General features: G+C 39.0%; 1 protein-coding gene across 1 annotated transcript in view; it reads right to left on the bottom strand.

The window, feature by feature from the left end:
• LOC134634661 (cadherin-7-like) overlaps nucleotides 1-25,363 on the bottom strand; it is a 109,624-nt gene that overhangs the window by 13,943 nt on the left and 70,318 nt on the right. Inside the window, exons 7-10 of the mRNA XM_063483980.1 lie at nucleotides 24,353-24,606; nucleotides 23,197-23,333; nucleotides 21,200-21,321; nucleotides 4,206-4,323 (exon numbers count right to left, since the gene is read on the bottom strand). Of these exons, the coding sequence (XP_063340050.1) occupies nucleotides 4,206-4,323; nucleotides 21,200-21,321; nucleotides 23,197-23,333; nucleotides 24,353-24,606 (631 nt within the window). The remainder of the gene's footprint in view (nucleotides 1-4,205; nucleotides 4,324-21,199; nucleotides 21,322-23,196; nucleotides 23,334-24,352; nucleotides 24,607-25,363) is intronic.

The following is a 25,363-nucleotide window of genomic DNA, read 5'->3' as shown; positions in this document are numbered from 1 at the left end:
TATTTGAAAGAAATAGTTAATAAAACATCAGGCAACAACTGATCTTTACATATCACAAATTTTATTTTATCTGCTGATTCAACTCACCCAGTCTTCTCACTGGAGAAGACTGTTGCTCAGCTTACTTCAGTCATACTCATGAATATGTTTGGCCCACTTTTAATGACATTTTATTAACCAGTAGTGCTGTTGTTCTCTTACTTTTTCTATAACACCATCCATTGTAGAAGGAAACAGTTACCACTTTAGTTTAGAACTAGAGGTCTTTATGAGTTTTTTGTCTTTTGCCCTGTCTCACTCTCCTTACCCCCAACCGGTCGCAGCAGATGGCTGCCTGATTCTGCCTGAGGTTTCTTCCTGTTAAAAGAGCGTTTTTCTTTCCCACTGTTACCAAATGCTTGCTCATAGGGGGTCGTTTGATTGCAGGGGTTTTCGCTGTAGGGTCAATATAAACACCTTGAGGCAACTTTTGTTGTGATTTTGTGCTATATAAATTGAGTTGAATTGAATTGAACTGAACTAAATTGAATGAGAATATTAGGCGGTCCAAGTAACCAAACATTGCTGTTAAACAGCACAGACTCCGATCAACACTGACAGCAGCATGACATGCTATCACTAGTTTCTTTTGAACTTTTTTACGTTCAAAAGAAACTAATCCCAGAAATATTTTGTTAATAAGCTTCAAAGACTGATAACTGAAAGTTCTTCTTTTATCTCTTAGGCCACAATACTTAATTTTATATATATTTTTTTTATTTTGGCCATCTTGACAGTAGGTAGACAAATGGATTGTTTCGTGAGGTGGTGTGAGGTGAACCACCTGCAGCTGAATGTGGCCAAAACAAAGGAGCTGGTGGTGATCCCGACCCTCTCCTGTCTGCATTGGTGGAACTGATGTCGAAATAGTCACATCCTACAAGTATCTAGGAGTTCGCTCCCTACAAAAAGGGTCTGAGCCAGCTTTAATTTCTACGAAGGCTCAGATCCTTCAATGTATGCAGCAGGCTGCTCTATATGTTCTATCAGTCTTTTATTGTGAGCCCCATCTTCTTTGCTGTGGCATGCTGGGGTGCATGCATCAAAGCAAAGGACGCAAACAGACTGAACAAACTCATCAGGAATGCTGAGTTTGCTGTTGGCATGAAGCTCGCCACCCTGGAGGAGGTGATCAGTGACAGAATTCTGGCAATCATGGACAATAACTCCCACCCCCTCCATAACACACTATACAATCTGAAGAGCCGTTTCAGCAACAGGTTCCTTCAACCTCGCTGTCTGGGGGAACGTTACAGGAGGTTGTTCCTTCCCGCTGCTATCAGGCTCTTTAATTCATCCACTTGGGTCAGATCCACACATGTGGAACAGTATTAATCACACCTCAATGCACCCTGTCACTTTTGTACACCACGACATATTTACACACATACTTGTACTTTTATATTTATATGTATATTTTTCTTTATACCTATAGCTCTATATTTATCTATTTATCTAAATATGTATCTATCATAACTCTGTTTCGATATGAGCGCTTGTTGTTTTTTATATATTTGCTGCTATGACAACTCAATTTCCCTCTGGGACTAATAAAGTTTCTCTGATTCTGATTCTGAAAAGATATTCACATTTTGATCAGTTTTACATTTGTGAATTAGACTGTAAAAGGGTATTATTTTTTTAAGGTTGCTTGTTTAAAAATTTATTTAAACAGACCTTAACTGCTAACAAAATAACATTTCCTTGCATTGATTATTGTGTTTTCTTTGTTTAATTTCCTTTGATTTGCATTTCCTTCGTTATGACGTACTAAATCATTAAAGCTCATACAGAATTCATTAACAGTCATTTGGGTACCGTGGAAAAAAACACATATTAACATGCTAATACACATTACACTGGACACCATTGAACATAATATGTTTTTGTTGCAACATTTGTAAATGTGTCCATACAGTGCATTCAGTATACTCAACATACTGAATATGAGGTTAATAGAATACCTCCTCAGAGAATCTTTTTCTATTCAAGCTGCCCTTAGTCTGCTAAGGTGTTACTAAAACAACAAGTACATGACGTAACACGTGTCTGCACTCAGAAGGATTACTGTGGCACAACCTGGTTGCTGCTGCTGTTCTTTATACAAACTAACATGGCTGCCTGAGCCGAGCTCCCACACATGTGAACAAAACACTCGACAAAGGGCATCACCTCAGAATGTACATCAGCTCAGCACATGCTATGTTTTTCAAAGCAGTGGGAATTCATGTAAGTAAGTAATGATGGAGTCAGACACAGTTCTCACATCTTTAAAAATATATGCAAATTACCACTTAGGTTTTTCTATAGGAACAACTAATTTTCTACATCCACCCACTGTTTTGCTTGTAGGTGGATAACAAATCATTATGACACAAAGACAGTTTTCACCTTGTGTGTTAGATTTAAAGTTATTCCTTGATCCAGCACATAGACACCTCGCACTAAGTTGAACAAAGTTATAGCAAGACTGAGTTCTCACTCGGATGTGCTCCAGTTACAGAGGAAGTTTGTTTCTGGATTTAGTTTTGATGAACAATTACCAAGAAAAAAAAGTAGAGGGGGCATTGTCATGGCAGAATAATGGTTTCATTTGGCAGTGCTGGGCATGCCAGGGGCCACCAGTTACTCTGTACTATTTTTTTTCCTGAGTCAGATTGCAGAGTGTATTATAGCCAGATACAGGGCAGATATAGGGAGCTGAGTGAGCAATGGCTAAAGTGTCAATTGCATTGCTGCCAGGCTCAGTTTGAAGGAATAAACAACAAACAGACCATACCTAACTTGAGCAACACCTTTTACAGACTCTTAAAGGCCAGCAGCAATTTTCTCAGGGGATTGTTTTAAAAATGTATCATCTCCATGAAATAAAGCTAATCTGGCTGAGCTCTGACAGTAATGTAGATATGTAGAAGCAGTTTAAACTTCTGACTGAATTCTTCCAAATAACATGTATTAATTTTTACACAAATATCGACTACTAATATGTAAGTACAAACTTTTTTTTTTATTTTTCATCAGCGTATAAAAATAAGGCTAGGCCACCAGCTGTTCATTCAACATTAGGCTTCATCTGAGCTAATGTGAGTCACTGAACTTAATATCACTCAATGTTTGTGGTGTTGGTGTCTTTTAGAGAAGTGTTTCCCAACCCTTTGGAGCCACAGCACATATTTCACATTAGAAAAATCACACGGCACATCACCAAACAAAAATATCACAAAAAGCCACTACTCATGCTAGGGCCTTCATCTGGGTCAGAATTTTCTCCAGGATCATGGTCAGATTGACTACTTTTTTTTTTTCAAGTATTTATCTGTTGCTATTATGTGCTGCATTGTCTTACTCACCGCATGACTTTTATGTAATTTCTTCTTCATCTGCTTTAGTTTTACTGGCAGTTTACAACCAATTTAATTAGAGCAGGTAGTTGTACTGCCCTCTAGTGGAAGAGAATGTAATTGTTCTGCCCGTTACTCACGCTGATCGCTTAGAGTACCAATCAGGTGTTACCAGATAATCTTCCACGGCACACCTGATCATTTCTCACGGCACACTCTTGTAGAGCACTTGTAATATAGTGACATATAGATTCATTGCTTTACGTTTCCAAAATGCTCAAACTGAGGCTTAAAAATGGGAGTTGGATGACCTAAATCAATCTCTACTACAGTAGAATTAAACCAGAAAAATGATGTTTGACACAGGTCAGTCAATTAAAGGTTATCCACATGCTGCATTTTATAGAATCAAAAATATTTTTTAGTGTTCGACTATGGACTGGGAAAGTCTGCAATGCATAAAAATGCAGAAAGGGACCAATCGTGATATAAAAAACAGACCAGCTAAAATATGAAATCGCAAAAATGCTTTTTTGTAAGATAGCAATAGATCATCCACCTAAAAGGGCTGATCTGCCTCTTTTAGCATCATTTTATAAACCTTAGATCATTTTGTTGGCAACATTTTACAACTAGAAATTCTACTTTATATAACTTTTTAATACCCTCTAAAACCTTTTTAGGGGAACCAAACATCAGTGTTTTTTTAATAATTCTCTACACTTCACTATAGAGACAAACAATCACATGCACACACACAGAAAAACAGTAAAATCATATGAGCTTGAAGATAACATCAAAGAATACCAGAAAAGGTTGTCTCACCTTTATTATCTCGCAGAGTGAAGTTAAGGTTACCAGCAGCGGGTCCTGCCAGGGCGAAATAAAAGCGATGACCACTCAAAGGTTCATCCTTATCCACTGCGCTGATTGTCTGGATCACCTGAGGAGAATGTTAACACAAAAAGACATTCAACATCAGTTAGCTTGCTGAGTTTTATCTGATCTCTCGGGCTAATTAGGCGTTAATCAGGGTGTAAAATGCTTAATGTGGGTTTGCAGTTAGTAAGCTCACAATCTCCCTCAACTTGAGGAAAGCATTGTCATCAAGGCTTTTGTATATGCATCACTTTTCACTCTGTCATAAATTTATGTACACGGAGGCATAAATCTTGTTTAAAAGGCCAGGCAACAGTGTGAGTGAACTGGAGAAAACCAACTTGATTCTGATTGATGGAAAGGATTTGTTTTATAATGTTTGGCTGTGGTTTTGTGTCATTTATCTCTTGAAGTACAGTAAGTGCTTATTTGGCAAGAGCTTGGCAACCTCTTAGGGATGAAGTGTTTTCTTTGGGGAAGTGATTTCTCTCAGCAAAACATTGTCCAGAGATTAGTTTTGCAGTCAGTGTAGAGACCACAACACATTTAGTGTGTTCAATTTTAACCCTTTGATGATTCTACAAAGGAAAGAAAACGCTATTTCCAAGTGTCAACTGACCACATAGCCTCAACTGTACGGATGGCAAATCACAGTAAAAGTGGATCGCTGTCTGACAGTAGAGATATCCAATTAAAGTAACGGCAAAAACCAGAATATAATACTTTTTATGAAATGTACTATAATGTATTATGCATTGCCCAGACCAGAAAAAAACATCTGCTTTTATAGAAGTGCTCACACTTGTTGATAATCAGTCAGTCAAGTAAGGATGTACTTAGTTTCCCCCATACTATGTACTTTTACTATAAAAAAGTGTGTTGGTAGCACTTTCCTTTAAAGCTCATTGCCTGACTAATACCTACGAATATTATTATTATCATTAAGCTGTAATGTAAAGAAGTGGTGCGAGTAAGTTTATCAGAGCTGAAAGATATTTCTCAATTATAATAATCGAAAAACCGTAGATGACAAAGTCAGACTCAAAAATTTAAGTAATCTTAAGGCACACGTCTATGCATAAAATAAAAATATATTCTTTGAAGAGGATTCTTCAGTCTTTAAGGACTAAAAATACAATACTTCCCACATTATTTTATCACTGCATATTACAATAAATCTTAACACTCAACGTTTCATCAAAAATTGCAGCTTCTTAAATTTCAGTGGTAACCATCTGTGAAAGACTCTTCTATTAAATCTGTATTGAAAGATATGTATATTCATTTAAAACCAGTTTAAAGTCATACTGTTGCAAAAGCATGTGGTCCTTTGGTCCATTGGATTGACATAGATTGCGGGCTTTAACTATGGGAAAAATGGACATTAAATTTTAGTTAACACACTTCCGACACGGGATATTTCAACACAGGTTACAAGTTTCATTCAACCAACTTTTCAACTCACTTTGATGATGATCATTATTTCCATTTGCCAATATTGATAGGTGCAATATGCGAAGCTGTATTTCTCCATTCTTGATATGCAAAAATTTTCCTCTATGTATCTGTGTCTGGCTATGGGAGAGGTTTCTGATTTAGTTAATAAAGTATCCATCTAGGGCTGGGCCATATCATACCGTTTACGGTAATACCGGTATAATGTCGGGAAATGATAAGAAAATGAAATATCGCGATAGAATATGGCTAAAACGCGCATGCGCAGTGCCTTTGTTTTCATACGCACATGGAGGAAAAAGCCTGCCGGCGACGGAGAATGAGAAGGGCGAAAGCGGATGTTGAATGAAACGGATGAACCAGAATTGGTTTGTAAAAATGCTGCAACTTCAGTGGTGTGGAACTGGTTTAGCTTTCGTCCATCAGATACACAACAAAGCACTATTTGTGGTAGCGCATGCTAGCGGGCCGTCGTTATTACCGTGTTTTTTGGAAAATACGGCACACTTAAAATCAATCCTTTGATTTTTCTGAAAATCGACAGTGCCCCTTATAATCCCGTGTGCCTTATGTATGAATTCTGGTTGTGTTTACTGACCTCGAAACGATTTTACGTGGTACACGGCGCTCGAAAATCTGTCAAATGTTTTAGTACGACTTTGCTAAGCTATGAAGCCGCACGGCTTGGTGGATTGTCGGAGCATTACGGCTATCGTAGGCAGAGCCTCGCAGAGTGATACGTACTGTGCTTCAACATAATATTACCGTATTGTGTGTGTATAACCTCTTTTTAAGTTTTGTGGATATTATACATGGTTATGCTGAGGATATGTTGGCCAATTTCCACTGGAAATGCCTTTTGGTTAAACTGTCAGCAAGGAATTTGCATTTGCACTGTTAAATTTTTATATAACTTTAATGCACATAAAAAACAGCTGCTTGTTTAAGTGAAAATACATAGATGTTATTTTTTTTTCACTAATAAAGTTGTGGAGTTGTAAAGTATTTTGTCTAGTGTCAATTATATCGTCAGTTATATCGTTATCGCAAATTTTCAAATGTATATCGTGACAAATATTTTTGGTCATATCGCCCTGCTCTATATCCATCTACTATTTAGAGTTTATCAAGTGTTTAATAAAGAGAAATTGCAAGGTATGAAGAGCAACCGTGTCGTAAAATTGGCTGTATTCATAGCTAAAAGTCAAAATCTCCCTCCGCTGCCAGACTGTGTATCAGTGATATCTGGTAATGACAATATGATGAAAGGAAAAATACAGATACGACTGACCAACTCTAATACACACATCCCTCTTATTATATTATCTAAAACACAATCTGACCTGACCTTGGCCACCGCATTAAAAAATGAAGACAATATTAGGTCAGCGCACTGAACTGTTGTATTGCTGATGCTCTTCAAAATAAATGCGTATGCCATCCAGCCAAGCATTCCTACTTCATTATTACGAGCATGAAAATAACTCATGATGAAAACTGATCTCGCTTGAGGCAATCCAAGAGAAGCATTCACATCTGTGGGTTAAAAGTGAATACAGTTTGTTTCAGTTTACTTTTTTTGCCTCTGAACCTCAAACTAAACCGAATCTTGCTCCTTCTATTATAGACGACTGTTGAAAACTATAAATAATGCAGGAAATCAGATTACAATTTATTTACACCCACTAGCACATGCTGTAATGATTTTTTTTGTTTTTGTTTTTTTTATTCATACAAACGTGTTATCTGAAAATCAATTTCTTGTTTTAGCCCCCCCTCCTCTAAAAAAAAAAAAAATCAAAGCAAAAAGACAAGGCTTTAATTTCAGCATCTAGTAGCAGAAAGAAAAAAAAAACAAACAAAAAACAAGCAAAAATCTCTCACAGTACACGCTGTACATGAGAAGCACATCAAACGCCGAGGTGCCATATGGACGACAAATGATAGCCACCATAACGGCCATCAAAGTGGGTGTTACTGCAGCAGTGTCCTTATAAATTTAGATCAAGCCTCCCGAATCCTTTGTAGGCAATCGAGAAACTCAACCCTGTGACAACTCACACCCGTGGACAGGATCCAAGAGATCCTTAGAAGCAATTCACACTAAATTATCACATCTCCCAGCCCCAAACAGCTCTGAGTCTAACATCAGGACAAAAAGCTAAATAAGATGAAAAAATTAAAAGAGTGAGGAAGCAGAAAAAAATAAAAACAACCCCAATGATCCATCAGTGCCGAGACATGGATTATCAGTTGTCAGCTGTGATTAAATGCTGCTGGTTACAAGCTGTCAGGTATTAGGGTTTGTGTAGGTGGTAAGCGACATCCTGCCAATTATTAAAACTGGCAGGCGGGGTGAAATACCATGAATATTTTACTCTTATTTCTTAACAAAATTAAAATATTTGCATCAGCAAGTATTTAAAAAAGTGTCTCTGTTTGCTGTTTAGTTTTGCAGTGCAAGGGGAATTTATATGGGGAGCAGAAATGCAAAAAGGTTATCTGCTCTAGTTCTCAAGAACATTTGGGATATCTGTATATACAGACAGAAGTGATGTTTGTGTCAGCGGCAGATCAGTGACAGGCAAACTCAACAATTGAGCACCTAAACATGCAGCGTATGCATGCTCGGCTGCATATCGCCAAAGCTGCCACTGATCCTGGGATCATAATAACTCACATGCCTCTCACTCTGTTATGGAAATTTCACATCTGATAGAAACCTTTCTTTGTGGTTCCTACACCGCCGATGAATCCTATACACATTTTGAACCCTTTGATGTCCTTTGAATATTGCGGATGGATTCTGAGCTTATCTCTAGGAAGCTTTCCATTCCTCACGGCTGAGGGAAAGGACTCTAAATCATTCTTAAATCAAACACTTTGTAATGTATAATGCCTTTCATTAATGTGGCTCTGATGCAAGGATGCACTGAACCTTTGGTGGGGAATCCTCAAATGGGCTGAGTAGGAGACAGGAGGAGAGAGGCATGGCTGCGGACATAAATTCTCGCTCAAAGACATTAACAGCTGCAGCCGACTGGTGCCTGTCGCAAGGAACGGCTGAGGAGGCCTATGAATCACAGAATTAAAGGGTTTTTTGAGTTTACACATGACTGCGTGTCAGACCACACCAGATATTAAAGGACAAAGGTGTCTCTGTTTGTTGCCTTCAAAGGGAAGTAAGAGAATGTGCAGTACACAGAGGAATGTATGCACATTTGTATAATAAAAGTGGGATATTACTCAAGCTCACTGGTCAACTAAATTTTAACCAAATTATCCATAATCTGAACAAAAAAAACAAAAAACAAAAGGAACTCTTGTTCTTGATATTTAGAGCCATATGAAAAAGAAAAGTTTTCATAGGAGTCTATTCAGTGCTGTGAAAAACTAAGCACATCTACTAAATCAGCAACTTATAACACTTAGATCTTTATCAGCAGTAACTTAAATTAATCATTTTCTGTAAGTCTTTCACTTTGTTATAGAGGAATTTTGGCCTACAGTTCATTGAGGTTTGTGGACCTTTTTTCATGCACAGCTCTCTTGAGTTCCCACAATCTGGAATTTTGTGTGATCCAATTTATGGCGTCTTCTTCTTTTTTAATCAAACTGCTGCACTGACTTCTTTTTTAATTAAATGTTTTCTTTTGTAATCATTTTATTATTTTTCTGTATATTTCTAATATTTTTTTTCTTATGTATTTCTCACATGTATTATTTTAAGGCAGGTGGGGATTACGGTTCGTCCCCCCTGTCTTTATTGTTAATGGTCTAGTCCAGTATTTACGTGGGGGTGACTTAACCTATTAACCAATACCAACCTGTTATATGTCAGCTGGTTTATCTATGAAGATGTGATTGGTTAATTAGAATTTTTTTCTGTTTCTTGTCTTTTATTTACACACAAATTGTACTTTGTGTTACTATGACCCCGATGAAGGCCAGAAGCTGAAACGGGTTGGTCAGTTAATAAAGTTGTTCCTCTTTCATTTTAAGTGTTGTTAGAGTTCCTGCATTGTGAGTTTTTCATCCTCTCCATGCACCTTGGAAGTAGGTAAAGCTGTGCCAGAAATTTTTGCTGCGATATGATCCAATTTCAGCCTAGCTGGCTTCATATTTGATTCTAAAATAATTTGTTATACAAGTAGGTCACAGTTGACTGAATGACTGCAAGGTGCCCAGGTCCTGTGTCCTGTAAAACTAGCCCAAATCATCAACCCTCCACCACCGTGATTTCCTTTTGAGAGAATGAGTATGTGAAGCTTGTGCTGGAGAACATTTAGATGTCCTTATGTCAATATGCTATGTTTAGTTGTAGATTATAGCCAAACAGCTACACTTTTGTCTGTTTGGAGTTCTTTTTGGAGAGTAGAGGTTTTAGCAGGTGTTTGCAGTTCCTCTGCGCACTGCACAGCCTGACCTTGGGTCGACTGTGTAGGGGTGTCCACTTTGGGGAAAATTGCCAACTATCTTGAATGTTTTCCACTTTGTCATTGTTGAGTGGTGGACTTCAAATTGTTTAAAAATTCCCTTATAAAAGTTCCAGGAACGATGAGGAACAACCATCGCTTCTCTAAGATAGTTGCTGATGCCTTTCTTCCTTAGCATTGTGTTAACACACACACTTGAATGCTCCAGACTAGCAAACTGACAAAACTTCCTCTTTCATAGAGGTGCTCAGACTCTCTGATAATCAGTTAATCAAATGCATTTGATTAGCAGCACCTGGCTGCTACTTACCCTCTTAATTCTTAAGGAATGGTGTACTTAAGGGCTGCACAGAGTCCTGTGAAGACTTTCTTTTTCACTTGACTGTATATGAGTTTAGTCTACTGTTGCCTTACTATTTTTTTGAACGCTTGAGTGATTGTTGAAATCCCTTCATGCTTTATCTGTATCATAATTTAGTTACAAAATCTATTGCACTTTAATAAAAATGCAACAGTGGGAAAAGCCTATTAGAAATACCAAAGCATTTTCCGGATTCTACTGTAATTTGTATTTGCATGAAAATACATAAACAGTGCTTACTGATGTGTTTCTGCATTTAATACTAAATCAGTATTAAATGTACTGAAAACCTTAACAAACGACACAGAAATAAAGTTGTTCCAAGTGGTGAAGAATTAAGGCAAAGCCTGTGGTGTAGAATTTTAAAGAAGTCAAATTTGGAAAGCAGGGAACATCTAATGACACTATCCTGTAGTATTACAGGAAATGTATGATTTAATGTTTCTTGGACCTTAACCAACGCGGGGAAATAAAAAGCCAGATATCTCAGCCGCTGCTTTTGACCTTTTTTTATCTAATCGACCTTTGGCAATCTTCCCAGTTTTAAAGAAGTGATATACAAAACTGCTGGGGCATTTTAGGAAAACCCTTTGAGGAAAAATTATTTTCACACCAAAATACATATTGTTTTCGTCTTAATTTAGAGTTTTATCTTTACAACAGCAAAAACTTTTAGCATGTTAAAACTAAAAGGAAAGTGACAGATCTTTTTATTGTGAAGTTGTGTTACTTTGTTTTCATCGGTTGAGAAAGTAACTATAAAGTCAGAAGGCAGCAGCGGTGTCAACAGGAAAGGTGACAGCTGACAGCGAACAACACTTCTAATTAAAAGTCTAAGAATAGCAATTCCATCATTTTAAACCTATACCTCACTTCACTAAGATGCATGCAGTGACAACTGATAAGTAAACATCAACTTAAAGACAAATTCTGCGCAGCCAAACCTTTGACACAAAGGTGTCTGCGTGACAGTTTTGAAAAGTGCTACACAGTTTGTCAGTCTCAGTGACTTCTTTGTGCTCACATTCCTTAATTTAATTAGAAAATTAGAAAACAAAAATTGTTGACTTTGTGAAACAATAATGCAAAGATAAATGGTAATTTTAAGTAAGTGGAAAATAAATGTAAGTACTTTTTAAATATCAAATGAAATGTGATCTTAGATCTGAATTTGAAAAGAAAATAAGAAATTTGAAATGTTTTATTTAGAGTTATTCTTGGGGTTTTTTTTGTCTTTGATCAAAGGGAATTATAATTTTGGATAAAACTGTTTACATATATTATCCACATCAGTACACTGGTACAAAAAAAAATATGCACAGGCTTCAAAATGAGTTTCAGTTTTCAGTCTTTAATCCAAAGCCAAATTCTGGGTTCTGGATATTTTCATTGAAGATTCTACTCTTTGGTGTCTAGTTATTTGAATCCACCCATCCCCAGACATCGCACCACCTGGTTGATTGAGCTGCACCTTCACAGGCCAAATCCTGCCTGTTCACTCAGCACTCGCAATAATTCTACAAATGACACCCTGCCACCTAAAACGCATCTGTTTTCGCCGGCGTGCAGTTCAAACAATCAAGATTTAATTCTCCCCAAACACCGGAAGTACGTTAGCGAACTACAATGGCCATAATTTACTTCAACTATGACACAAAGCATCTGTGCTCCCTTGAGCTGCTGCATTACTGACTCAGACTTTGACTGGAGACAGGAACATGAAATGTGGCTTCTATAATGAAAAAAGCAATGTTTGGTAAAGTAGCATAACTAGAATGACTGACTATATAGTTAAAAAAAAAAAGACAGAATCCAAGCAATAATGAGCAAATCACACTTTGACACCAGCGAAGTAAACACTGCACTGCATTTTAAACTCTTCAGGGTCTAGTCTAGTGTTATACTGTCTTTATAGTGTAATTATCAGATTGTGAGTAGGATACGACTGGCTGTACAGCTAAGAGACTTTCATTTAAGCCACCTAAAGCCCTGTTGGCAGATTAGTCATACAATAAGATCAAGACAGCCACTTCAAAGTTGAACCAAGAGTATAAATAAGTATTGCATCAAATAGGTGGCACTCGTTGCCATGGAAATATGACAGCTGTCACCATGGGTTGTGTTGACGAAGGAAGTGGTGGGCCTGCCGTTTTCACACCCCTCGCTCTGCGGCACTCTGCCACGGCTTCCTATGACATAGACGCCCTAAACATCACCCACATGTGACACCCATAACTTTGTTCACTAACAGCACCAACTCACACATCTCACCCTGCTGTCAGACACACACACACAGACACACATATTGCCAATCAATATCATTCAACAAATGCCATCCTTCAATCCCTTGATTTTTTTTTTATGCCGCCGCTCTCATTCCGCATCGACAACCTGAATTGTTCGCTGAGACTCGACTTGTCATAAGCATGTTTGTTGGCATGATCCTGACAAGTCGAAACTGCTGAGGCTAAAGTCATCTCCTGGTGAGATCTGAGATTAAATTTGCTCCTTGTTCCGTCTTTTTATAGAACAGACAGTTTGCTGCCACACACTAATATTTTCTCTGCCCCTAGCACCTTGGCATATCTGTTTTCATCTCTCACCTTGATGCAACACCCATAATAAACTGATAATTTGAGCGATGACTAGAGGTGCGAAGACACTTTTTTATTGATGTGAGGCAGTATAGTAATTAGGGAATGGTAAAAAAAAAAAAAAAAAAAAATTAAAAAAATAATGGCATATACAGATATATGGCCAGACTTTAAACCAGGATATAAATTTGTATGTAAATACATGTCTTATTGGACAACATTAATTATCTTCACTGACTATTCATTGTTTAAGTTAGGAGATATTCACACACACACTCTGGAACTACAGCACGCTAGTATGTTGTAAGAAAACAAGAAGTAGTCTGAGAAGAAACCTTGGGGCTGGAAAATGAAGCCAACTGGGAATTACCAAAAGTGCACTTCATTAAACGGCTTTGAAGAAGACTCGAGCAGCAAGGTAAACCACACAGTTGCTGCAGTTGAAATGCCCACGTTTAAAGCACACATAAATATGTTTACAGCCTCCTCAATAAAAATGTATCTTCACATTACCAAAACTTGCATCCATCCATCCATCCATCCATCGTCTTAACTCTTAACTCCAGTTCAGTGTTGCAGGGAGCCTGGAGTCTAGCTCTCTAAACCCTGATTACTCATGTTAACATTCACACATAGGGCCAATTTAGAATCATCAAGTTACCAAACATGCACATCTTTGGATTGTGGAAGGCAGCTGTTGTACCCTGAGTAAAGCCATGCCAGCATGGAGAAGACATGCAAACTCCACAGACCTGGGAGTGGCCTCTTTATCTGACAGGTGATCACGGTCAGCTGTAACAGCTAGCTGTCTTATAGTAAATAATGTAAGACACTGATTTTCATGACATTATATGATAAACAGAATAGGTTCAGTGGGGCTATGCTCTAGTTTTGGTAAATACAAATGTATTGCTTTTTTTTGTATGTTACATTAGCTGCTATTTGCACCCAGGTGATGCAACCTTACAGTCTGTAGATGCATCTTGATAAACAAGCTTGCTAGTGTTAGCTGAACATTTAGCATGCCTCTCTTTCTTCCAAATATCATTACACTTAGCTCCAAAGTGTCATTCAGAATGCTAAAATTGCAAGGCTTTACAAACCAGATGCTATGGTTGCTACATTCATTTTATATACAGTCAAGGCAGTTCATCTGTTGCTGTTACCTCCTGGAGGTCTAAGGTTTTTTTTTTTTTTTTTTGGGGGGGGGGGTCAGTAAATTCTAAGCTAAATGTGACATATGTGATAAGAATATCCTTAAAAGGTGAACATCACAGCAAATTTAAAAATCAGTGTATTAACTTGTGTTGACATTTGACTGAAAGCTCAGAAGGAGCACAAAGTTTGATGCAAATTTGGCAGAAGTAGCCACTTAGGGTTTTGTATCTTAATTTAGCCTCACAGCCTCATAAAAACACGTTTTCAAACGTCAGCATGCACCAGCTACTTCAGCAGTGTTTGTATCTCACTGCTTTCTTTTCAACTCTTTTACCTTGCAGTTTGAAAACCTCAGTTCATGACTACCCAACATTCCCAAATCCCTCAGGGACGCTACAGGACTGCAGGGAGGGGCAGGGAGCAGATTGGGGGCAGCTGAATGCCAAGTCCACTCATGTATGTAATGGTTACACTGAAGTGATTGTACAACGTGACCCCCCATCCACACCCCCCACTCCTCCGTCCCTGCTGCCCTGCCCCTTCCACATCATCATAATATCAATTAATATTATGGCAGAAGACAGACGCACCGTTGATCCGTAACAAGTGGCATCTCTGGAGAGAGCCAGTGCCACGAGACGGCCTTAATTAGGCCTGAAAAATGGCAGCTTATTCCATCCCTGCACTCCCTCTTAATCTGTGCTACAGAGCCACAGAGTCAACCCTGGCCCCAACTGGCAACTATTATTATTTCATCTTTGTCACAGCTGTGAATAAGCCAATGGGCGTGACAGCCAGTGGGCGGCGTGAGATTTTTAACAATGCTTTACAGGAAAAGCAGACACAGTTAGTACCGCCAGTGGTTCACTGCTACAGCCAGACATATAGTACACAACAGGGGCATTTTGATTAATAAGGAATCAGGGAGGTGGTGGAGCGCATATCTGACAGGTTATGAGTCCACCTAGTCCGTCTAGTAACAGACAGCAGACACCTCGTTGTAATTCAAACTGTGTTTTCACATTCAAATGTCAGCGTCTCTCCTTCCCTTTGCTCTGTATTTTTGGGTGTAAATTTCATCATGAAATTTCCATTTTTTTGTGCCCTCATTATTCAGTCTGAAGGTGCATTCCCATTGGTACACTTCAGTCTTGCCCAAGAGAGGGCTTCAATGGGACTGAATAAAAATTGGAATTAGCAGATAATTAAAAAAAGGTAAGAAAACAAGCACTTCCTGTCTGTAGTAGTCATTCACTCCTACGACAAGGTGAAAGAAAGTACAAGAAGCACGTTTCTCATCTAAATTTATCCCATGTGAAAGACGTGAGGTGAGCGCAGCATGCAAATATTTGTGATTCTTTAAGATGTGGCAAAGACAATCATGGCAATTGCTATGGCAGTTACATTACTGAAAGCACAGGTTTATTTTTACAGACAAAATACTGCACGGGATGTGACATGTCAATATGTGACTTTCAAGTATTTCCAAATGATATATAAGAAATTATGGGAGAAAACACTAATCTAAAAAGTTAACACGTAAACTACATGTAAATGTCACACAGTTTAAAAAGGTTCGGTAACAGATCTCTAAATAGGAAAGTTACAGCCTGTATTTACTGGTTTCACTGTAGAGGTAATATGTCTGTAACATGTATAGTTACTAAATTGTAATATATGTTTGCTGGCTGAAATATTGTGGGTTACTTTTTTGTTAACTTGCTCTTTTTAATGCGGATTACTACCAACAAAGAGCCTCTTGACTAAATGTAGCTAACTCTCATGTGATGGCATTTTAGTGGTCCCATGTCAGGGGGCCACTGTTCTCAGTTTTGTACATTAACCTCCTAAGACCCGAACTCTTCCACGGCATGCATTTTTAATTTCTCTTTGATATTTGGGCTGATCGGGGCCCAATGAATGTAAAAACAAAGAATTAACAGATTTATTTTTTTTACCTTATTTTTGTTTTTAAGAAAAATGAGAGCCACATATGAGGATATTCGTTTAAAATTTTGATAGAACAGTAGCAGTATAATGTCCTCGTAAGTGGATATCAGGCCCTTGTAGAGCAAAATTGAGTGTTTTGGTCTAAATAACCCAAAATGTGATGTCCACATATGTGGACACCAGGTCCTAGGAGGTTAAAAAACCTTAGAACTCAAAATCATACTCATAAAGCATGATTAAAATGCAATAAAATATAAAGCCATAACTGCATTAACGCGGCAAATCTCCGTTAACGAGTTACCGCGGATCGCCCCGTAAATGGGGCTGGATGGCGTCAACACGTTAACAAGCTAACCACGCTAGCGCGTTGACACTGTGCAGCCCCACGCAGGGGACGATCCGCGGTAACTCGTTAACGGAGATTTGCCACGTTAATGCAGTTATGGCGTTAACGCCATTTTAACGAGATTAGTGCTGACAGCACTATAAATATATAAAATCAAAGGTTTATTTATTCAAATAATTAATCATTAAGAAAAATATGCTTCATCTAAACTAAATATATACCAATCAAACATATTTAATATGATCAGATTCAATTGCATTAATTTTTTTTACAGATTTGCATGTATTCAAATTACTTAAACTCAACATTTTAGGCACACATATTTGTCATTGTCAGTAAACAATCTCAGGGACCTGCTGGGGATGGGGGCTGCATGGATGTAAAGGTTCACCGATGGACTCTAAAGTTAATGGGGAGTCAGTGCAACTAAATTAGCAACGATGTGACATGTGAGTACTTGGAAAACTCAGCCAGAAGGCTCACAGCGGTGTTTTGAACAACCTGCTGATGTTCAAAGGAAGCTTTGTTAAGACAAGCGAACAATGAATTACAATAATCCAGACGTGATGAAATAAAGGTGTGACTAACAATCTCCAATTCAGAGCGTGACACAGTGGAACTCCACTTGGCAATGTTTCCTAAGTGATAAAACCGAGAGCAAACCAGAGAATTCACTGAATAAACGGGCTATAAACGTAACCTCCTCCAGAACATTCATTTACAGAGACAGACAACACATTGCACAGAGGTCACATCAATTTATTTTGCCTCTTTATTTTATGTGTATTTAAAAAGAAATCAAAGAAATTGTAGCTATGATGGCTGGAATGCTACATTAAAAAAAAAAAAAACGTCTACATGTGACTATAAATCACATATTTAACTGTTGGAATGTAAGAAATTGAATGTGAAACAACAGCTTCCTTTTTAATGTGAAAACCTTATATGCACTGTGAATAACGAGGATTTTCTTGTGATCTGATTGTCTTCTGACTAAACTAATAGGAAATGAAGTGTAGAAAAACAGTGCTTTCATTGTGTCTTTCCATCAACACCCTTCTTATTCATTACCTTTTTTTTTCTAGTGGAGATTTATTCCTACAGAGAGTACCATCAGTCTTTCGGAGCCCTTCTCTTTGGAAATTGCTTGTCTTATTGCGAACTGATGGACATTTAGATCTTTAAAGATGCTCTGGAGTCTTTTCCAGCTTTCGTGATTTGCGATTGAGGCATGGCTCGCAACAACCAATCTTTCATGAGAAGAGCACACTTTGTGAGTGCAGACTTCGGATGCCTTTAATTATCAACCCATCAGCCCACACTTCCAATCTCATCACAACACCTGGCTCCAAGTGTTATTTTGTTAGCAAAGGCGGTTTGCTTACCTTTTCAAGCCTAGACTGGGAATGACTGTCTGGGCTCGCCTGGGAATTGTGAGTAGTTAGTTTAGTTAGCTTTTTTTTCTTGTCTTTTTTGTCCATTGTGATTTATGATGATCAGAGCGCATTTTAATATTGGGAAGTATAAATCCACACGGTTCACAAAACATTTTCTCAAAAGTGTTTAGATAAGTAGATAAAAGATATGTTAGGTGAGTTTAATTGTGAAATATATTCTAGACAATTTACGCCTATTTGTTTTGTGTTCCTTTGTCTTTTTTCTTTTGAGTCGATGTGATGAGTCACAGTTCCTAACTTGTAAATTGAGGAGCTAATTAAATCCCTGAATGTAGCTATATTTGTGTAAAAATATGAAATCACGTGCATACTTCAGGTACTTAGCGCTGGGCTGACAGTATTTCACTTCAGTTGAGTAAAATCCAAACACATTTCCACACACAACCACACATACTCACTACTTTGTGTTGTAAGTGTCTTAACTATTATAAGGTTAAAACCAGCTCCAAGCTAAAGTAGCTCATTTTAACTGCACCATTTTATGACTGTGCAGTCATAATTTGAATGCATCACTTCAACTCTCTGGATGGACAGGGACAGAGGCCTCAGTCAACACCAGCTCCTCACTTTACAGCAAAGAAGCTTCTAGCTACACCTAGGGGGGAACCACACAGCTCAGCTATCGCTGGCATTGAGTAAGCAATCTGTCTGCTTCAGCTGAGTAATTACAGATTTGCAGTACCTTTTCCTGCTGATGATGCTGTCATGGGCAATGGCTGTTGCTGTGTCCTGCAGGCTGGTATGATTGTTGGAGAATGACTTTGTTTCAGTCTCTGTGCCATAATTTATAAGGTGCTAGTGGGAAGAAGTTTACAAATTATCTCCTGAATTTAAAAGTTGAAATATCGACGAGTGAGAGATGGTTGCTTTATGTTGCACTAACTTTAATATTGCAGAGGAACAACAATCGTCTGAGGATAAGTGGTGGGATCATTAACCAAAAATAGACATTCAGCTCTGGTAGAATGCATTTTTCAATAATGATGTCAACTAATATAGAAGCAGTGTTTATTCCTGCAAATGCTAAGCCTTACAGCTACAGTTTGATGAATTACATTAAATTCAGTAATATCTTAAAATACCTCAAGGTTGGCTGAATTGTGTATACTGAACTCCACTTAGTTAGTTGTGATTAAAAAAAGATACAAGCTCAAAAAATACCTAAAAAACCCAACATGGCAGCATAATGAGAAATTTGAAAATTCACTTTAACACTCATTTTGGGATCCGTACAAACCCTGGAGGTGTATTATGTCATATCTCACAGGAGTTTTCTTCCATCGCTCCCATTTTTTAAGTCTTCCTAATGATGTTACATCATTGTTGTGACATCAGATTCAGCGGACTTGGGATCTGGTCTTTGACCTTTACAGATGATGGGGTTAGGGTCTTGGCCTCCAGCTTTCACTTGGGTGGTTTGCACCTGAATGTGAAGCAGCTGGGATGAGAAGTAGCAGCTTCAAATCTGAGGCCGTGGTTCTCAGCCAGAAGAGTGCCCACTCTGTGTCAGGGATGGAGTTGCTTCTCCAAGTGGAGGAGTTCAAGTATGTTGCGGTCTTGTGAGGAAAGAGTAGAGTGGGAGATTGACAGATTGGTGTGGATGCTGAAGAGAGAGGTGAGTGTCAGTTTAAAGCTGTCAATTTACAGGTCGATCTATGTTGCCACCCTCACCTATGGTCACGAGATGTGGGTAGTGACGGAAGGAATGAGATCACTGATACAAGTGGTGAGTTTCCTCTGAATGCTGTCTGGGCTCTCCCTTAGAGATGGAGAGTGGAGCCGCTACTCTTCTACATCGAAAGGAGCCAGCAGAGGTGGCGAAGGCATCTGATCAGGACGCCTTTGAGATGCCTCCAAAGAGACGTCACCCTTTCAGAAATGACAACTTTGCGCTGCCTTTATTGTTTTTTTATTTCTATTATTTTATATTTATTCCGATTGCTTTTCTCATATAAATCCAACAAAAGTGATGTTTACTTAAAACTACTGAGAATAAAAGGATGATAAGTATTTAGTAATAATGTGGATTGTACTTTGGATATTATCTGCAAGTGCATGTGTTAAAGACACGTTTTTCATTTGACAAAACTGCAAATTAATTGTAACTCTGCAGTAATAAGATTAATTCCATTTTTTATCTTTAGATGCCCTTAATTACATAACTAATAACGCTCTGAGAAGAAACAAGTTTTGCCATTATTAGTGTTTTGCTGTTATATTTGCTTCTTAGCAAATATAATAGCAGTTCCCCAGAGACTTCAGTCGGTAATCCATGTATGTTAAATATGTCGGTCAGATGAGGGTTAGTCTCTGGAACCTCGATGGAAAATGAGCCGCTCTGTGCATATAAAACAAATACACACAGAGAAAATGTAGTCTTTCACTTTTTGCAAATGAAATCATTTGCTATTTTTGCTCACCCTCCTGTGAGCCTGGTGACAAACAACTCCCAAATATGAATGCAAATAACATATTTAAAAGGGCCTAATGGCCATTCCCAATATAATGCATCATTCTGATCAATTGTACTTATTCAAGTCTACACGCCTCTTTTACCCTTCGCCTCTGATTGTATTTTCCAAATGCCAAGAGCAGATGAATCGCCGCCACTGACACACAAGTCATTTAGCAACAATGAGGCCAAATGCTAAAAGCAGCGAAAAAAATCAGCTTCTTCCCCTCCTTCTCTTCCTAAAATCTCTCTAGTTACCTTCCCACCATGTTGTGTTGCATTTTCTACATCACTGCCCTGCATGGCGACCATCTAATTACGCAGGACTTCAGAATGGAAAATCAGACCGACTCCGAACACTACTCCATCCCAGCATGAGCCATTGCATTAGGTTGTTAAGACCACAGGCATAGTGCACTGTCATTAATTTAGCTGCCTTTGACAGTATTGAATACGAGTAACATCTCTAATGAACGATAAGAACTACAATACCTGCTATTAAATCTTAAGGATGTGTCTCATACTAATGATGCTGTCTCCCTGGAGTGACCTCGAGCTGTGAAGTGGATACTGCATGTGCACAGTGGACTTGTTTTGAGGAACAAGAGAGAGGGTTTTAATGGCTTTGAGAGTCAGCGGGCTGTCTTTGTGAGTCAAACTTCAAGCAAGTATGGAGAGAGAGAAAAAGGAAGGGAAGCAAGACCGACTGCAGAGATGTTTCTGGGTCTTACCTGTCCTGGTATGGCATTTTCACAAAGCAGTGTTTCATAGTCAATGGCAAAAACCGGAGCGTTATCATTTATGTCCTGCACTGTGATCAAAGTGATGCCTTTTCCGATTTGGGTTGGGTCATCTGAAAGGGAAAGAGAGAAGAGAGTCTGTCAAACTTTCTTTAAAGCACTTTGATTCTGCCTTAACTTTGCACTGGGCCAAATTATGGAATATTGATCTTTCTCATGTGTTATAATTAATCACAAAGGAGGTGGAGGGAGGAAAAAAAAGTGCTGCTGTAATGAAATATGCAGTGTGCTTCAAACAGCTGGCGTTCTTGCCCTCTCTGCTGCGGATCAGCCGCAGTGATTAGACTCGGTGCTGGCTTGTTGTTTGCGTGTGCGAACGAGCCATCTCGCACGGAGGGCTTCACGCCTCTGTCCGCCTGATACACACTGATGGCTAAATGGCTGTGTCTGAGTGCAAGATGATGATTTAGCCTGGTGGTGCCACGGTGCCGGCCAGAGATGACGCCGTGACATTCGGGCCGGCTGATTTGATGGTGATAAAAAGGACGTGCGGAGCCTCGGGCCACAGACTTGTTGTCATTGGCGTGGTCTGGCCAGAGTGGATGAAATGTGAGTGACTGCAGCTCGAGTGCACAACATCCCTCAACCACAGAGTCCCTGCACCCTCTTCAGTTACAAAGAACCCATTTACTATAAATACTGTCATAAGGCAGGACAGTAGATTTTGTTGCCAGTCCATGAACTCGAAGATGTTTTCAGCTGAAAACAGCGCCCAAGTGTCACTATGTGTCAGAAGTCAGTGCCTCATGCATGAGGGACTGTTGTGACATTTCATATGGCTATTATTATATGCTGCTTTCTTTTTGTTGCTATATCAGGCAAGCACTCACACTCGGGATTCAACCAAGTGGCGCATCTGTGTGCTGTTAGATGTAAATAAAAACACATCTTTGAAGCAAAGATGGATAAAAAGGCTTTGAAAAAAGGAAAAGAAAAGAAGACCTTTTTCACACAGTGTTCGATCTGAAGATGTGAAAGCAAAAGAAGTGCTGGGCTGACAGGCTGGTTGTCTTTTTTAACTTATACCGATGTGACGCAGCTGTTTGGCGTGCTCAGTGGATAGTGTGCTGATGATTGCTGTCCATTGTGCGGAATGATAGGAATGCAATGTGGGAAAAAGAAGAAGGAACAAAAAAAGGTGTTCATGTCCTTGGAGCCATTGACAGACGAACAAAAAAGGCACACGGCACTTCTTCACATCACATTAACATTGTTCACCCGTGGGCGAGATCACCCGCCCTTAGTCAGCATCTCGTCCCCATGGCTCAGGGAGACATGGAGGTCAGAATGACCCTCCCGTATGTGAATTAACATTCCCCGACAGCTCCGCAACAACCCCAACAACACCACACTGCATTGTCCAAAGCACAGACAGCTTACAGAGTGGATAACAGGCCAGAAAGGATCTAAAGCTTCATGTATATTGCAAGCCAGCTACAGTATTGCAGTATATTTTAGGAAAAATGCATCCTGCTGATATAACCCTTTTGAGGACTTGGATAACTGTTCACAAGAGAAACTGTGTATATAAAAAGTGATGCTCTCTGAGGTAATGTTGTCTCCCCTCCAGTAAGGAGCAGGACAGACCCTGTTTTAGGGCTTAAACTCTAATAGTATGCACAACGGGCTTCTCTCTTCACAGTCCACAAAGGACCTGCTAGCTGTGAGTGAAGGTTTTTTTTTAACCCTGTAAACTAAAGTAGTTATTTCTTGGTTGATTAACCAGCAGACAAGCTATCTAGCTCAGTCACTCTTGGGTTTTTAGTTTTGGACACACAATAGAAGACATCCCTAATTAAACAGAATCCAGCGCCAGCATGTGGTTCACAATGTTGATATTAGAGCTGATAAAGTACTATTTATAGGATGAATAAAGCAATAGTGGACTACATAGTAGTTTTGACAGTTTTTCACACAAGGAAACTTACGGCTCTCGATGGCAAAGATGGTGAGGTTGTGGACCGAGTTTGCTTCTCGGTCCAGAGGTTTGGCTGTGCTGATGACCCCACTTAGAGCATCCACATTAAAGAAGCGCTCCAAGTCTGTGTTCCTGTCAATGGAGTACCTGGGCACACAACCGTACACACAGCGCACATACACACTTTTAGAAATTGCTTTTGGATAGTGGTATTGATTTGACATTTTAGAGTTTCTTCTACTTGTAAGGAAAGATTATGATCATGTTTTTTCCCATCAGCAGTAAGAGCTGCATTCAGTTTCATATATAAATATATACATTATCTTCACACTTTATAGAACACATATGATGTTGTCCAAGCTGTCTCTAAATATTGCAAATAATGAGTACCAGTCCATAGATTAGATTAAATTCAGAAACGCGGAAGCAATTTGGAACTTTATATCACGAGCAAAACAAAAGCACATTAAATATTGATAAACTTGAAGACTGCCTACTTGTGCCTCAGCACTCAGCGCTGATCAAACCTTTTCGATACAATGCAACTCATATTTCTAGAGAAAATTGCATCTTCAATTAGCGTACATCCAAAGGGTATTATTGCAATGTAATTTGACTCTTGTGGCTGCATTAGTTCCACAATAATTTTAATTTCAACAGATGTAGTGAAATATATTGCAGATGCTGATAGCAGTCACAGGAGTAAAAAGAAGCAATTTACAGCTACAATGGTGCAGTAATTTGATTTTCTGATTAAGATTGCTAACAATCCAAACAGACAAAGCTTGAATCCCATACAATATTCATTCAATTAATGCAAAACAGGGTGGGGGTGCGTGTGGAGGTAGGGGTTGGTGGGGGGATCTTGTGAGTGACACCACGCAGACTGACAATGTGAGTGCTTGTTTTGAGCCATAAATGCCACGGCACAAGTGTTGAGCCTTGACCCTCCAGCAGGAATGCCCTTCTCTTGTTCAAGATGGCATTTCACTTTTGCAAATGCTGCACTCCTCGGCCCTACCACCATCTGGCACTGTCTTTGTGACCGCCACGCGGGGAGGGTCTACGGATTCTGAGTTTGTCGATAATGCGGACTAAATGAAGTAACACATTTTTAAACAAATTGGGATTTTAATGTCTGAATCGGGTGAATAAATCATTAGCACCTGATTGGACTGTTGGTGGTATCTGGGTCATGGGCAGAGACTCTCCCGATTGAGGTGCCCACTTTGGCGTCCTCTGAAACGACCATCTTGCTCAACGGTGTGGAAAAGACGGGCGGCTCGTTCACATCCTCCACTGTCACCTTGACTGATGTCGTGTCGCTAAACGGTCCCAAGCTCAAGAAGTTGGAGTCAATATTCCTGTTTGTGGCTTCGATTCTCAGAGAAAAGCTGCTCTTTGTTTCAAAGTCTAAAGGCTGGAGGAGAAACAGACAGGGAGAATACAGAAAACATTGAGAGAAACGTTTGCTTCCCTTATCAAAATATGAGAGGTATCGGAAATGTTTAGCTCTTTTTAGATTTGAGAAATAAAAACTACACCAGGATTGCAGTTCTGCATTTTCACCCATTCACAGTTAGAGGAACAGTTACTATGTATGTAAATCTGTAAATCATTCAGACGATGCTGAGATATTGATCACAATTAAGGACGTGGACTCTAAAGGCCCATTACAATTTAACACACAGTTAGACTTAAACAAAGTGATTTGGTGATGGATTATAGTTACTTTGTGCTGTGAAAGCAGTAATATTGATTTCAAGCAAGTCTCACAACATGGTGAAAAGCACGCTGAAATGAACGCTTTTGAAACATTTTTGTCATTTTGTCTGGCTTATTGAACTCCCCATAGCAACGTATAATATACTGCAAGAGAACATTGATTTGACACTTTCATTGTCTGTGAATCTCTCCTATGTTGTAATTGTCTGAGTTTGGTGCAAAACAAACAAAGGATTAAATTGGCCCATCTGACAAGAATTGCTTGTGGCCAACAATGGCCCTACCTCTCCCACAAAAGAGTGCCAGCAATGAAGTGTCACATCAATGTGGCCCGCGGAGACCATTTTCAAGCCCTTTGAAACCCTGAAATGCGATGTATCAGCTATGTGCTACGGAGCATGCAAAACTAAGGTGGGAACGCACAACATTTTCTTTTTCCATTATAAATGAAT

The sequence above is a fragment of the Pelmatolapia mariae genome, linkage group LG9, assembly GCF_036321145.2.
Source record: "Pelmatolapia mariae isolate MD_Pm_ZW linkage group LG9, Pm_UMD_F_2, whole genome shotgun sequence".
Taxonomy (NCBI): Eukaryota; Metazoa; Chordata; class Actinopteri; order Cichliformes; family Cichlidae; genus Pelmatolapia; species Pelmatolapia mariae.
The sequence above is the reverse complement of the archived record's forward strand: the minus strand, read 5'-3'. Positions and strand labels throughout refer to the sequence as shown.